The sequence below is a fragment of the Marmota monax genome, unplaced genomic scaffold, assembly GCF_021218885.2.
Source record: "Marmota monax isolate L192 unplaced genomic scaffold, Marmota_monax_Labrador192_F-V1.1 WCK01_AAM20220418_F8-fsc00186, whole genome shotgun sequence".
NCBI classification, from domain to species: domain Eukaryota; kingdom Metazoa; phylum Chordata; class Mammalia; order Rodentia; family Sciuridae; genus Marmota; species Marmota monax.
Genome location: NW_026694725.1, coordinates 2514564 through 2529191, shown reverse-complemented (window position 1 = coordinate 2529191; position 14628 = coordinate 2514564). Strand labels below are relative to the sequence as shown.

General features: G+C 38.8%; 1 protein-coding gene and 1 pseudogene across 1 annotated transcript in view; one reads left to right on the top strand and one right to left on the bottom strand.

Moving 5' to 3' along the window:
* The window catches only part of LOC124079022 (antigen WC1.1-like), a 73959-nt gene extending 59516 nt beyond the window's left edge, over positions 1 to 14443 (bottom strand). The window contains 1 exon segment of the mRNA XM_058572553.1: positions 14324 to 14443. Within this exon segment, the coding sequence (XP_058428536.1) occupies positions 14324 to 14393 (70 nt within the window). The 5' untranslated portion in view covers positions 14394 to 14443.
* On the top strand, positions 5395 to 8311 carry LOC124078947 (NADH dehydrogenase [ubiquinone] flavoprotein 2, mitochondrial-like; annotated as a pseudogene).
* Positions 14444 to 14628: the final 185 nt, after the last annotated feature.

The window sequence follows — 14628 nt, the reverse complement described above, 5'->3', positions numbered from 1 at the left end:
TGGAAAGACTCCCATGTTTCTGGATAGGCAGAATTAATTTTGTCATAATAACCACACTATGAAGGGCACTATACAGATTTAATGAAATTCCCATCAAATTCCAATGATATTCTTCACAGAATTATAAAAGCAGTTATAAAATTTATTTGAAAAAAAAGAATAAGAAGAAGAGGAAGAACCAAAGAAATCCTTAAGGAGAAAAGTGAAGCAGGAGACATCACAATACTGGACCTCAACTTATACCACAGAGCTATAGAAACAAAAACAGTTTTGGCACAAAACAGGCATTAAGACAATTGGAATAGAATAAAATACCCAGAGACAAACCCACATAAATACAGTTATCTCATACTGGAAAAAACTGCCAAAAACATACATTAGGGGGGCCTTTATAATGAATGGTGCTGGGAAAACAGGAAATTCATACATAACAGAATGAAATTGAACCCCTATCTCTCACTCTGCACAAAATCAACTCAAAGTGGATCAAAGACCTAGGAATTAGACCATAAACCCTGCAACTGCTAGAAGAAAATGTAGGCCCAACACTCCAACGTGTCAGCTTAGGAACTGACTTCCTCCATAAGACTCCTAAAGCTTAAGAAATAAACTAAAAAATCACTAAGTGGGATGTCATCTAATTAAAAGCTTCTGCATAGCAAAGGAAACAATCAAGAATGTGAAGAGCCTACAGAATGAGAGAAAATCTTTGCCACCTGCTCCTCAGATAGAGCATTAATATCCAGAATATACAAAGAACTCAAAAAAACTTAATGCCAAAAAGAACAAATAAATCAATCAATTAGCAAAAGAACCAAGCAAAAATTTCTCAAAAGAAGAAATACAAATGGTCAACAAATACATGAAAAAAATGTTCAACATCTCTAGAAAATAGGGAAATGCAAATAAAAACTACATTGAGATTTCATCTCACTCTAGTCAAAATGGCCATTATCAAAAATATAAATAACAATAAATATTGGCAAGGTTGTGGGGGGAAAGGTACACTCACACATTGTTGGTGGACTACAAATTAGTGCAACCATTCTGGAAAACAGTATGGAGACTCCTCAAAAAACTAGGAACGGAATCACCATATGACCCAGCTATCCCACTCTTTGGTATTTATCCAAAAGATTTCAAATCAGCATACTACAGTGACACAGCCACCTCAATGTTTATAGCAGCACAATTCACAATAGCCAAGCTATGAAACTAAACGAGGTGCCTTTAAATAGATAAATGGATAAAGAAAATGTGGTTTATAAATACAATGGAGTATAAGCCATAAAGAAGAACAAAATGATGGCATTTGTTGGTAAATGGATGGATCTGGAGACTATCATGCTAAGTGAAATAAGCCAGTACCAAAAAGTCAAATGTCAAATGTTTTCTCTGATATGCAAAAGCTAATCTAAAATAAGGAGTTATAAAAAATAAAAGAAAGATCAATGGAATAAATTAAGGGATTGAAGAGGAAGGATGAGGGATGGGATAAGGAAAGAACAGTGGAATGAATCTGACCTAATTTTCCTCTGTACATATATGAATATACCACAGTGAATCTCACCATCATGTATATCCATAAGACACTTTTTGTGGGGGTGGAGAGGTGCCAGGGATTGAACTCAGGGGCACTCAACCACTGAGCCATATCCCTAGACCTATTTTGTATTTTACTAGAGATGGGGTCTTACTGAGTTGCTCAGCTGTTGGAGGCCACGACCAAGTCAAGATGGCGCCTGGCAGTTTGCCAGGAGGAGTGGTTTGTGAAGCAACGCCACCAAGCCATCAAGATGGTGGGGACTCCTTATTGGCTGATTGCTGTATCTGTAGGAGAGCAATGCTATGATTGGATGATGCTAATGGAGTCATGCTTTATGTAAATCAGTTAGATATATATACCACTGCTGTTCCGCAATAAAGCAGTTCCTGCTTCAACCTTCACAGTTGCTTGTCACCTCTCGGTTACTTTGCCCAGCTGGACTGTGGCAAGTGGTGGCCCATACAGGGAACTCTGGGATGCTCGGGAGTAAGTGACAAGGTAAGCTGCCTGTCCCTAGAAATAGATAGGACGGGAGGAAAGCTGCTCACCCCTGAGGAGCAGATAGGGTAAAAGGACAGATGGCCATTTCAAGAAAATAGAAAAAATTGATACAGTGTGTTTTTGTTTCGTTTTATCTTAGTGTGTTGTGTTGTCTTTGTTACGAAAATATGGGATCAGAAGTTAGTAAAAATCAAACCGAAAGGGTGTTAAGTAAATTGCTAAAGGAAGGAGGCACCCCAGTAAAACCAAGAACAGTTAGGGCATATGTTGACACGATACAAAAATGTAGCTCATGGTTCTTAGAGGAGGGGTTGTTAAATATACCACAATGGGACCATCATGGTGAAGATTTTAAAAAGACAGAAAAGAAAAGCCCAGGAACTCTGCCAGTTGGCACATTACATTATGGACGTTGATACGATCTTGTTTGCTTAGTCCAAAGCCTTCAGTTCAGACTATAATAGAGGAACAAGAAGACATCTTAGACCAAGTAAAAGAGGAAATCTCTCGAGCTAGTCAGAAAGGGGAAGAAAGTTCAGAAGAGGAGGGACTATCAGGGGAGGAGTTACAACAAAAGGCTGCTACTAACCCCTTTCTATCACCAGAGGGCATAAGTATTCAACCAACAGCTCCACCTATGTATATGGGGACAACATATGCTGGGTGGCCCCCCACCTTCTGCAATTGATAGATGGGATCCTGAGACAGGACCTCGAAGATTAGCATGCCCTGTACCTGAGGATGTGGAAGGGCAACAATATCACCAGGCTTTGGGTTTTAAAACTGTAAAGCAGTTAAAAGAAGCTGTAGCAGCCTATGGTCCTCAAGCCCCTTTTACCGTAAGCATGGTTGAATCCATTGCAAGTTTAAACTTGACACCAGCAGATTGGGCTAGCATGTGCAAAGCTGTGCTAAGTGGAGGACAATATCTGTTATGGAAAGTTACTAATCAGGAATTGTGTGTGGAGACTGCCAAGCAAAATGCAGCAGCCAGGTATCCACAGAGAAATTTAGACATGTTACTAGGAGAAGGACCTTATGAGGGTCAACAACAACAAGCTGGATATGATCCTGCTATATATTTATAGGTTGCTTCAGCAACAGTTAAGGCATGGAAAACCCTACAAAGACAAGGGGATTTACAAGGTCAGCTATCTAAGGTGATACAAGGAGCCAATGAGCTTTACGCACCCAGAGTTTGTGGATAGGCTTATGCAAACAGCAAGCAGAGTCTTTGGGGATGTAGAACAAGCAATGCCATTAATAAAACAGCTAGCTTATGAACAAGCCAATAGATGGTGTAGGGAGGCTATTCGACCTTGGAAACATAAAGACTTAAATGCATACATTAAATTGTGTAGAGATATTAATGAGTCAGTGGTACAGGGGCAAGTCTTGGCAGCTGCAGTAACCCAAGGAGTACAACAGGCTTTAGGTGCCAGGCCAAAAACATGTTATAATTGTGGTCAAGCAGGACATTTTAAAAGGAGTTGCCCCATAGGAGGAGGGTTTAAAACAAGTAACAAAACTGGAGATGATCAAAAAAAAAAAAATACCAGGTGTTTGCCCACAATGTTGTAGAGGAAAACACTGGGCTAGTGAATGCCGTTCTCAGACTACTGTAGAGGGTACTCCGTTGCCAAAAAACAGACAGGGGGGCCCAATGCCCCGGAGCCCACAACCACAAATATACGGGGAATTGAAGGAACCCAGCAACACCATCAGGGTAGTGCCCAGGACACATTATCCATTAACTCCCTTAGCACATATACCAGAGGGAGCGCACGATTGGACATCTGCACCTCCACCAGAGCAGTACTAACTCCAGAGATGGGAGTTCAAATAATTCCCACAGGGGTAAAAGGACCTCTTCCCCAAGAAACAGTAGGCTTATTATTAGAATGCAGTTCTTCTACACTAAAAGGACTTATGATAAGTCCTGGGGTAATTGATCCCGATTATGAAGGTGAGATAAAAATTATAGCTAGTTCTCCAAGGGTTATCTCAGTAATATCACCAGGAGATAGGATTGCACAGTTATTAATACTACCCAGCCTTGCATTAGATTAGGGAATCAAACTGTAGGAAAGTTCTGGCCCATAAATAATACCTATGCTGGATTTGGTAATGTAACTGGTATTACAGGAGTTACTCCTAGGTTTAGTAGCAAGAGTACTCACACTGAGCCAGTACAAAAATCTTGGGCTCAGCGATGTTGGAGCCCAGAAAAAACCTGGCCACCGACATGGTCAGGTTGCTTGGAACAAGGTTCCGCCCATTACTTAACTCCTGGATTTACATTTACTCCTAGATTTAACACCTTTTCAAATGAAACATTTAAAGGAAACAATTTTACTTATCAAAATCCTAGTCAAGCCATTACATCAGATCCATTTAATATTTGGTCACTTTGTGGACAAAGGGCTTGTATGGATATTTCACCTGTAGGATTTATAAAAGGAGGATCAATGTTTAATGGGTCTTACAATTATAATACTAGTACTACATTTGAGACCAATGTACAGATAAATAAGACTAAATATATAGATTTCAAAGCTACTCCTGTTTGTTTACTTTCACCTTTCCTTTTCATTATATCTAATAATTCTGTTCAGGATAATGTATTAAATTGTTCAGAAAAATTGTTTTCTTGGTGCCTGCTGGAATGCAGGTATCATTGCCAGAATTCCTACCTTCATCCCAGTGCCAGTGAAGACAAAAATAGAAGAATTTCCAGTATTACTGAGAACCAAACGAAACTTTGGAATTACAGCTGCCATCATCACAGCTGTTGCTGTTTCTGCTGCTGCTACTACAGCTTCTGCGATAGCTATCACACAAACTGTACAAACTGCTGCATCAATAAAGAATGTAATTCAACAAGTAGCAAAAGCTTTACAAACACAAAACATTATTAATGATCATCTTAGAAATGGAATTCTGATGCTCAACCAAAGAGTCGGTTTACTTCAATAAGAAATAGACATATTAATGGATTCCTCTGCTTTAAGCTACTTATAGAACTTACCTGAACTGTGTATCACTTCTATGCGTTATGATAATATTTCTCAAGCAGCAGATCTTTCCAGACAACTAGGAGCCATGCTTAATGGCACATGGAATGTAAAGTTTCAAAATTTAACTAATCTATTGAGACAACAAATTGTAACTCTTAATAGTACCAGGGTGTCTTTGCCAACGGTGTCATCGGTGGTACAATTTTACCAATGGCTTGGTATTGTGGCATTTTGTATCCTCCTCCTTCTGCTTGTGGCAGGTTGTTTATGGTGTTTGTGTAGATTACACAGACAACAAAAAGAAACCATATGGTCATTAAACAGGCCATGATGGCCCTAGAAAAGGCAAGATCCACAAGTATGGCTAAATATGTTGGGCCGGTAGTCAAAGACGGGTAAGATCCAATTACAATGGTACCAACCTAAGCCAGGACGCTGACGATTTGAGGTCAGACCATCCAATGACAGGTAAGGACCATATGTAGTATTGGACAACCTAAGACAGGCACGGTCCCTAAACCACATACTTGTTGTTTAATAAAACAAAAAGCGGGAGATGTTGGAGGCCACAACCAAGTCAAGATGGCGCCTGGAAGTTTGCCAGGAGGAGTGGTTTGTGAGGCAATGCCACCGAGCCATCAAGATGGTGGGGACTCCTTATTGGCTGATTGCTGTATCTGTAGGGGAGCAATGCTATGATTGGATGATGCTTTTGGAGTCATGCTTTATGTAAATCAGTAAGATATTGCTGTTCCGCAATAAAGCAGTTCCTGCTTCAACCTTCACAGTTACTTGTCACCTCTCGGTTACTTTGCCTAGCTGGACTGCAGCACTCAGCACCTCGCTAAACTGCTGACGCTGGCTTTGAACTCGCTTCTCCCTCCCAAGCTGCTGGGATTACAAGCCTGAGCCATGACAACTGGCCATAAGACACTATTTTTAAAAAACTATAAGTAATTAGCAAAAAGATTAGTAGAATAAAAGAAAGGGAATAGGGAGAGGGTAGGGGGTGTGTCGCGACCCCTTGCCCGCAAGGAAGACGCAACTCGGGAATCTTCTTTCAACAGTTTATTCAGGCCCTTGATATTTCTTCTTCTCTCTCTCTGATGCCCCTCCCAGCCTTAATAAAGCATCCCAAGCCCCAATGCAAAGCTGCCGCGTGGAGCTTTCTCACAGGGTGGTGAAAAATTATGTGCCAACTTTCCCAGATAAGGAGTTGTTTGTCACAGACCACAGCGGAGCCAGCGTCATCTTGTAATGGCGACCATAATCTGCAGAAACGGCAGAAGCGGCTCACCACAGGGGTGAAAAGGGAAAGTACTGGGGACTGAATTAGAACAAATTACATGCTTTTGTAATTCTGTCAAAATGAATCCTAATGTTATGTGGGACTAAAAAGAACCAATATAAAATAAAATTTAAATGATTGCAGACTTATGAGAGACCCTGAGCCAAATGATCCAGCTAAACCATCTCCAGATTCCTGACCCCCAGAAACTGTCAAGTATGGGGGCAATACATAACTAATTGAAAGGCTTTCTCCAGAGTAGCAGAACAGCATAACAGAGATTTATATTCCTGCCTCAATTGTTTTATCCAAATAAGACTTCTGGCTGACAAAAATCCTGTTGCATTAATCTAGCCTGGGATGAGGATCCAAACAACTTAACTCTTGCCATCTCACTTTCTTATCCGGTAGCCTAGGTTTCTGCTTCCCTGCCAGGAATGGAGAAGTCAGTTTTCCTGAGAATCATATCCATTAGGATCAGCAAAATGAGAATTTTTTTAAATCTAAGCAAGAATTTGGTCTCTACTGTACCCATTCACACTGCTCAGGCCTCAGCCTGGGTTTGTGTGCTTGCACTGAAAACAATTGAAACATCAAAAGAGGGAAACTTCTAGGAAGATGCGGAACTTAAAAAGGATTTTAGGGAGGGCTGGGAATATGTCTCAGTTGATAGAGTGCTTGCTTTGCATACACAAGGCCCTGGGTTCAATCTCAGCACTATTAAAAAAAAAAGAAAAGAAAAATGGATCTTAGGCAGGTCCATTTGAGAAAGAAAATAAAAATAAATGGAAAGAGGTTAAGGAGATAGTAGAATAGGAGACAACCTAGGAGAGTTTTTTTTTTTAAATCTGACATTGAGATGGACATGAATGGGATTCTGAAAGTTCACACAAAACTACTTTATTAATACTAAAATTATCTGTTAAAGAGGCAGGCCCTAGGCTAAGTGATAGAAGTGCAGAACATAATGAGACAATGTTCTTGCCTTCATGGAATTTATATCTAGCTGGTGACACAGACATGGAAATAGATGTTTTCTTTACTGTAGAAAGTTCCAGAAGACTTTTCTCAGTAACAGCAGGCTTGGTTATTCAAGCTATCTCTCCTGCCAAAAATAAAAAGTAGAATAAAATATACTAAAAGTTTTTGTTTAATACATTAAAGACCTGATAATATAAAAAATTAAGCTAAATGTGAAGAAAAACTGGGAAATCATTGAGTTACAGAACCATGAATTGCTAATCATCAGGGAAATGCAAGTCAAAACCATAAAGACTCTTTTCCTTGTTGCTCCAGGCTGGGGGCAGGCTTCACCACCCTGTGGGGAGGACATATAAGGAATTTTCACAAGACAGCTGTGCAGAATGGTGCGAGAGGACCACCCTTATGTGTACACAGAGAGATTCCTGAGAATAACCCAGATACTCCATTTGATTTCACACCAGAGGATAGAGGCAATTGTTTAAAAAAAAAAAAAAAAAAACTATACACAAGGGCAGCAACTCTGCTTCCAGTCCTGGATTTAACTCAAAGGCAGAATGTGTGGTTCCCCATCTCTGCTATGAACAAGTTTGCAGAAGTTTTACAAGTACCTCAAGGAGAACATATGAAGCAGCGACTTTTTATACCATGTACAAAGGAAAGCCCGTTGGAAACCATCACATTTAGGTCTGCACTACCACACCTTGCATACTTTGAAACTGAGCATGTTGGAGGCCATTTAGAAGAAGCTTGGAATAAGTTGGAGAGACTACACTCAAAAAACGTTTCACTCTTATAGCGGTGGAATGTTTAGTGGTCTGTGTAAATGCACCGATAAATAATAACTACCATGAGGATTTCAAACCTAAGGATATTGAAGAAATTATAAATGAGCTTAAAGCAGGAAAAATTCCAAAACCTGTACCAAGGAGTGGGCATTTCTGTCGTGAACCAGTTAAATGTCTTACCTCTGACTAAACTACCCAAAGGACAAAAAAAAAAAAAAAAACACAACAAACAGATTTTGGTAACAGAAGTCTTGGTTATTCAAGCTATCTCTTGGTGGGCAAGCACCAAGATATTTAATTTATATTCAACTACAAAAATGTCACTGCAGAAATAATGAATCTCCTATCTAAAAAAATAAAGAGATATCAATTCATCCCAGTCACTCCAGTTAGAATGGCTGGCTAATATGAAAAAGACAAAACATCACAAGTTGGTGAGGATCTGAAAAAAAGAGAATCCTTATCTTTGTACTAGAGATTATAGCCAGGGCAATCCACAAGCAAAAGAAATAAAAGACATCTATACCGAGAAAAAGGAAGCAAAACTTTCTCTATTCAAAGACATGATCTTATATATAGAAAATCATAAGCAATCCACTGAAAACTGAGTTTGGAAAGGTTGTATGGTTCTGGATAAACACATAATAATCCACTGAGCTTCCATGTGCTATCAATGAGTAATTAAAAATGAAATTAAAGGAAATTTTTCATTTAATATAGTATCAAAAAAAGTTAACACTTAGGAATAAACCTAACAAAAGAAGTCCAAAACTTGTACTCTAAAAAAAACCAGAAAATATTATGGAAATAAATTAAAGAAAACCAAAATAAGTGCCTCATGTCCATGAATTTCAAGACTATTAATAATTAAATACTGTTAAAGTGACACTACTAGCCAAATTTATCTAAGAATGAACACAATACTTGTGCAAATCTCAATTTTCTTTTGTGAAGGAATTGACAAGCAGATTCTAAAATTCACATAAAAATGCAGGTGAACCAGGACAACCAAAACAATCTCGAGAAAGAACAATTAGAGAAAAAGTTGTCAGGTGTGCCAAGACCATTCAATAGGGAAAGAATAGTCTTTCCAACCAATTATTATGGTAAAAGTGAATATCCATATGCAAAATACAGAAATTGGAACTCCTCACCACATGATATAAAAAATTAACGTCAGAGGGATCATAGACTGAATGTAAAGCCTAAAACTATAAAATCCTTAGGAAAAAAAACACATAAAATAATACTTGTGATATTGAAATAGACAGTAGTTTCTTAGATATGTAAACAAAACAACAGACATTACAATAAAAAAATCATGCTATTATAAGAAAGTAATTAGCAATATGTCATTTGCTGATAAATGGATGAAACTGAAGATTATCATGCTAAGTGAAATAAGCCAATTCCAAAAAACCAAAGGCCAAATCAATTAACTAAGCATCCAACATAAGAAAAAAGATTAAGCTGGGGTTGTGGCTCAATGGCAGAGTGCTTGCCTAGTATGCATGAGGCACTGGGTTCAATCCTTAGCACTACATAAAATAAGCAAATAAAATAAAGGCATTCTGTCCATCTAAAACTACAAAAGAAAAAAAGAAAGATTAAATCAAACCAAGAATTAGCAGGGGGAAAAAAAGGAGTAAGGATGTGCTCAACATACATTAATAAGATAGATGAGTCTGAAAATATTATCTAAATGAAAGATGCTAGTCTCAAAAGATTATATTGTATATAATTCCATTTGAAAAGGTTTCTGAAACAGGAAAAACTAAATATGGTAAGACTTAAATATGAAATATGCTTTTGTGAGTGAAATGAGATTATGGCAGGGATGAAATGACTGGGAAGAGCTCCAAAGGGGTCTTCTGCATGGATAGAATGTGCTGTGAATTTTAATATGGTTGAGTGTTACATGAGTATATCAAGACTCTAGACCAGCTACCAATTTGCAAAATCTACAAGAGACTAAGAAACATTTTAATTGCCACCAAAATGGTGTAATTACCAAAACCCATACTACAGGAACACATAAACGATAGATCTGATTTCAATTTTGTTTTAAATGCCAGGAAATAAAAGTATGCAAACTATAGGAAAAAAGAGTCTTGGATTATCAAGGGATTGGAATTATGAATGTTATAGTTTGGATCTAATATGTCCCCCCTCCAAAGAATTATATGCTAAAGGGTTGGTCATCAGCCTGCAGTACATGGGAAGGGAAACCTTTAGGAGGTGGATCCTAAAGGAAAGAAGTTAGGTTCATTGGGAATGTGCCCTTGAAGGGACTACTGGGACCCTGGACCCTTCCTATCTCTCTGTTTGCTTCCCAGCCACTATGAGGTCAACAGTTTCCTTATGTCATGTGCTTCTGTCACAGTCCCAAAAGCAAAAGGACCAGTGACCATGGACTCAAACTTCCAAAACTGTGAACCAAATAAAATTTTCCCACATTAAGTTGATTATCTCAGTTATTTTATCATAGTGGCATAAAGTTAACAAACACATGGACTATATTTAGATCCAGACTCAAAAAAAGAAAAGAAGATAGAATAAAATCTTGTCTATACCACTTATACCCATTTCACCTTGAGCAAGTGATTTAACTTAATTTGCCTCAGTTTTTTGAGATTACAAAAAAAAAAACACATTATTATCTCAAAGGATTGTTGTGCACTCAACTAAATGAGTTGGTATAAGTGGATGCAATTATACTACTATAATTATATACACTTACATAACAGAGACTTGTTTCTGTTATTATATTAGAAATAGTAGTAGTAGGCCCCTACTTCCTTAATAAGGCTCCAATAGCTCAAGAATTAAAATCAAGAATTAATAAATTGGATGGATTCCAAACTAAAGAGCTTGTTAGCAAAAGAAACAATCAATGAGGTGAATAGAGTCTACAGGATGGGAGCAAATCTTTACCACAAGCATATCAGATAGAGCACTAATCTCTAGGATATATAAAGCACTAAAAAACATTAACACTAAAAAAATCAAATAACCCAGTCAATAAATGGGCCAAGGACCTGAACAGACACTTCTTAGAAGAGGATATTCAATCAATCAACAAATATATGAAAAAATGGTCAACATCTCAGGCAATTAGAGAAATGCAAATCAAAACTACTCTCACTCATTTCATCTCACTCCAATCAGAATAGCAGCTATTAAGAATACAAAAAACAATAAGTGCTGGCAAGGATGTGGAGAGAAAGGCACACTCATACGTTGCTGGTGGGACTGCAAAGTGATACAGTCAATATGGAAAGCAGTGTGGAGATTCCTTGGAAAATTGGGAATGGAACCACCATTTGACCCAGTTATCCCACTTCTCAGTCTATACTCAAAAGACATAAAAACAGCATACTACAGGGCACAGCCACATCAATGTTTATTGCAGCACAATTCACAATAGCTAAACTGTGGAACCTAGATGCCCTTGAGTATATAAATGGATAAATAAAATGTAGTATATAAACACAATGGACTATTACTCAGCAATAAAAGAGAATAAAATCATGGCATTTGCAGGTAAATGGATGGAGTTGGATAATATAACGCTAAGTGAAGTTAGCCAATCCCAAAAAATCAAATGCCAAGTATTTTCTCTGATATAAGAAGGCTGATTAATAGTGAAGTTGGGAGGGGGAGCATGGGCAAAGGGAGGTAGAGGAAGGGAGGGGGCAAGAAAATAGATGGTGGAATGAGATGGACATTATTACCCTAAGTACATGTATGAAGACACAGATGATGTGAATTTACTTTTCATATAACCAGAGATATGAAAAATTGTGCTCTATATGTATAATATGAATTTTAATGCATTTTGCTGTCTTATAAAACAAATTAGAATAAAAAATTTTTAAAAAAGAAGAAATAGTAGTAGAATGAAGAGCTCCAGTATAAATCATGACAAAAATGATAAACATCTCAACTAAAAAGGATAAGTGTCATTAGCAAGTAATTCACAAATTAATAATTAGTTAATTTGCACCAGTTTTTGCCTAATAAACTGAATTTTAAAACTTGGTTTAAAAAATATTGATGAGGATCTGTGAAAAATACTAATACCATGTTAGTGGAAGTAAAGTTTGGAATAAACACGTCTGACAGACAATCTCCATGAATCAAAAGTCCTAAAATTATTTACATTCTACAAAACAGTGATTCTACTTTAAGAATATGTTTTAGTCAGCTTTGAATGGCTGTGACCAAAATACCTGACAAGAACAACTTAGAGAAGGAAACATTTATTTGGGGCTCATGGTTTCAGCAGTCTCAGTCCACAGATGGCCAAGCCAACTCCATTGCTTTGGGGCCAAGGTGAGGCACAACATCATGATAGGAAGGGTATAGTGCAGAAACTGAACAGGACATGGTAGCCAGGAAGCAGAGAGAGAGGAAGACACAAAAGGGGCCAAAGGGAAGAACAACCCTTCCGAGGCACACCTGAGTCACTCATCTCCTCCAGCCATGCCCCACACACCTACAGTTACCACCCAGTCAGTCCTTTCAAACTAGGATGGACTGATTAGGTTACAGCTCTCACAATCCGATCATTTTACCTCCCACACTCCTTCATTAACACAGGAGCTTTTAGGGGACACTTCATATCCAAACTATAACAGCGTATTGTTATGGGAAACAATCATTAATGATCCTTACATTTAAATACAAGGAAGTTCAGAGCAACTATTTCATAATAGCAAGAACAATAAAATGTCCAACACAGGCAAGTATAGAGTTTCAGTCATGTGGTGACTGAATCAAAATTGTCTTTATTAGTCTTTAATAGTCTATATTGTAATATGACAATAAAATATTTTAATGTGCAAAAAAAAATGAATAGTCAGCTGGGCATGGTGGTGTAGGCCTATAATCCCAGAGACTTGGGAGGCTGAGACGAGAGGATTGCAAGTCTCAGCCACTTAGAAAGGACCTAAGAAACTTAGTGAGACCTTTCTTGAAATAAAAATAAAAAGGGCTAGGAAAGTGGCTCGGTGGTTAAGCACCCCTGGGTTCAATCCCTGTTATCAAAAAGCCAAAAAAAAAATTGTCTCAGCCTGGACACATACCCAAATCTGAAAGAGCTATTCCTCCAGGATAAATCCTAGAATTTCTGCAGCCCAATCCCTAGCCTGCAGTCATTCTGAATGAAAGACTCGGCACAGAAAGGAACAGAGGAACGCATGAGAGAGAAAATGTACCCCACAGAACACAGAAAATCCAGGGGAGGGAAGCAACAAAGCCAGGACCCAGGCAAGATCAGGAAATAATTCACAAGTGCTGGGGCAGGGAATGGAAGAAATTTATGTAATCCATGCTCTGTCACTTCATCTCTATAAACAAGAAGTCCCATCTTACGGCTGAGGTGCTTCTACAAAGGAGACATGGTGGGAATGAGATGAAGCCAAAGGCAAAGCTCCTCACAGAGCCTGCACTGAGATATGAAAAATTGTGCTCTATACTGCAGCGGAGGAGACTGAAGAATTGAAGGAGAGGAGCCAGAACGAGGCAGGCAGGTGCAAGGTTATCTATAATCCGGTTAGAGCTGACATGAGGACCTCTGCCTATCTTCATACAGTAGCACGCATGCACGCATACACACACACACACACACACACACACACACAACCCTTAAGGGGTGAACACCGTTTACTTTACATACCAACCAATTGAACCACTTCTGGCCCCGCTTCTCCCTCACAAAAGCTTTCACACACTTCTCACACACACCCCACACCTACGACACTCATGCACATACAAGCACACAGCCCAAAGGAGCATAAATACATAAAACATAGAAATCCTGATGGAACAGTCCTTTACAAAGCATCAGAAAAACAGCCAGGTGATGCAGTGTGCAAGGGGCAACCTGGAGTCTGAGCTGGGGCCAGTCATTGATCCTTCTCACGTAACTGGGAGCCACTGAGACCAAACGCTCCCTGAGAAAGGAAGCCATTGGAGGGTACTGAAACTGACTGAGCTCAGTCTAAAATCAAATATCACTTCTCTACAAAAACCTGTCACTCTTACCAGCTGACCAATATTCACAATCACAGTAGTTCCTTTTTGGTCATACACATATGATCTACATTGAAGCTTTGGTTGCATCACTCCAGAGACCTGTTCCTTAACCAAGGTATTCACTCACTTGCTGTTGGCCCCAGAAAAGAGAGGTGAGTCTTACCTAGAGCACCCACCAGGGTGCTAAAGAGAAAACATAGTCCCTGGAGAATGAGATATCTGCTTAAAGCCATCCTGCCTCCCCTGTCATCAAAGTCACAGCCTCAGCTGCAAAATAACTCTGTGAGCATCAAGATACTGACAAGGTCTACAGCAATGGGAGGGGAATACACAGACACATCCCCTACATCCTCCTTACTGAGAGCCAATAGAGAGACCTTTTACCATTTCTGGTGCTCGGGGACACTTCGTCTGCCACTTTCTGAAGCTCAAACACCAATTAGGTTCTGAATCTTCAATATCTCCTTA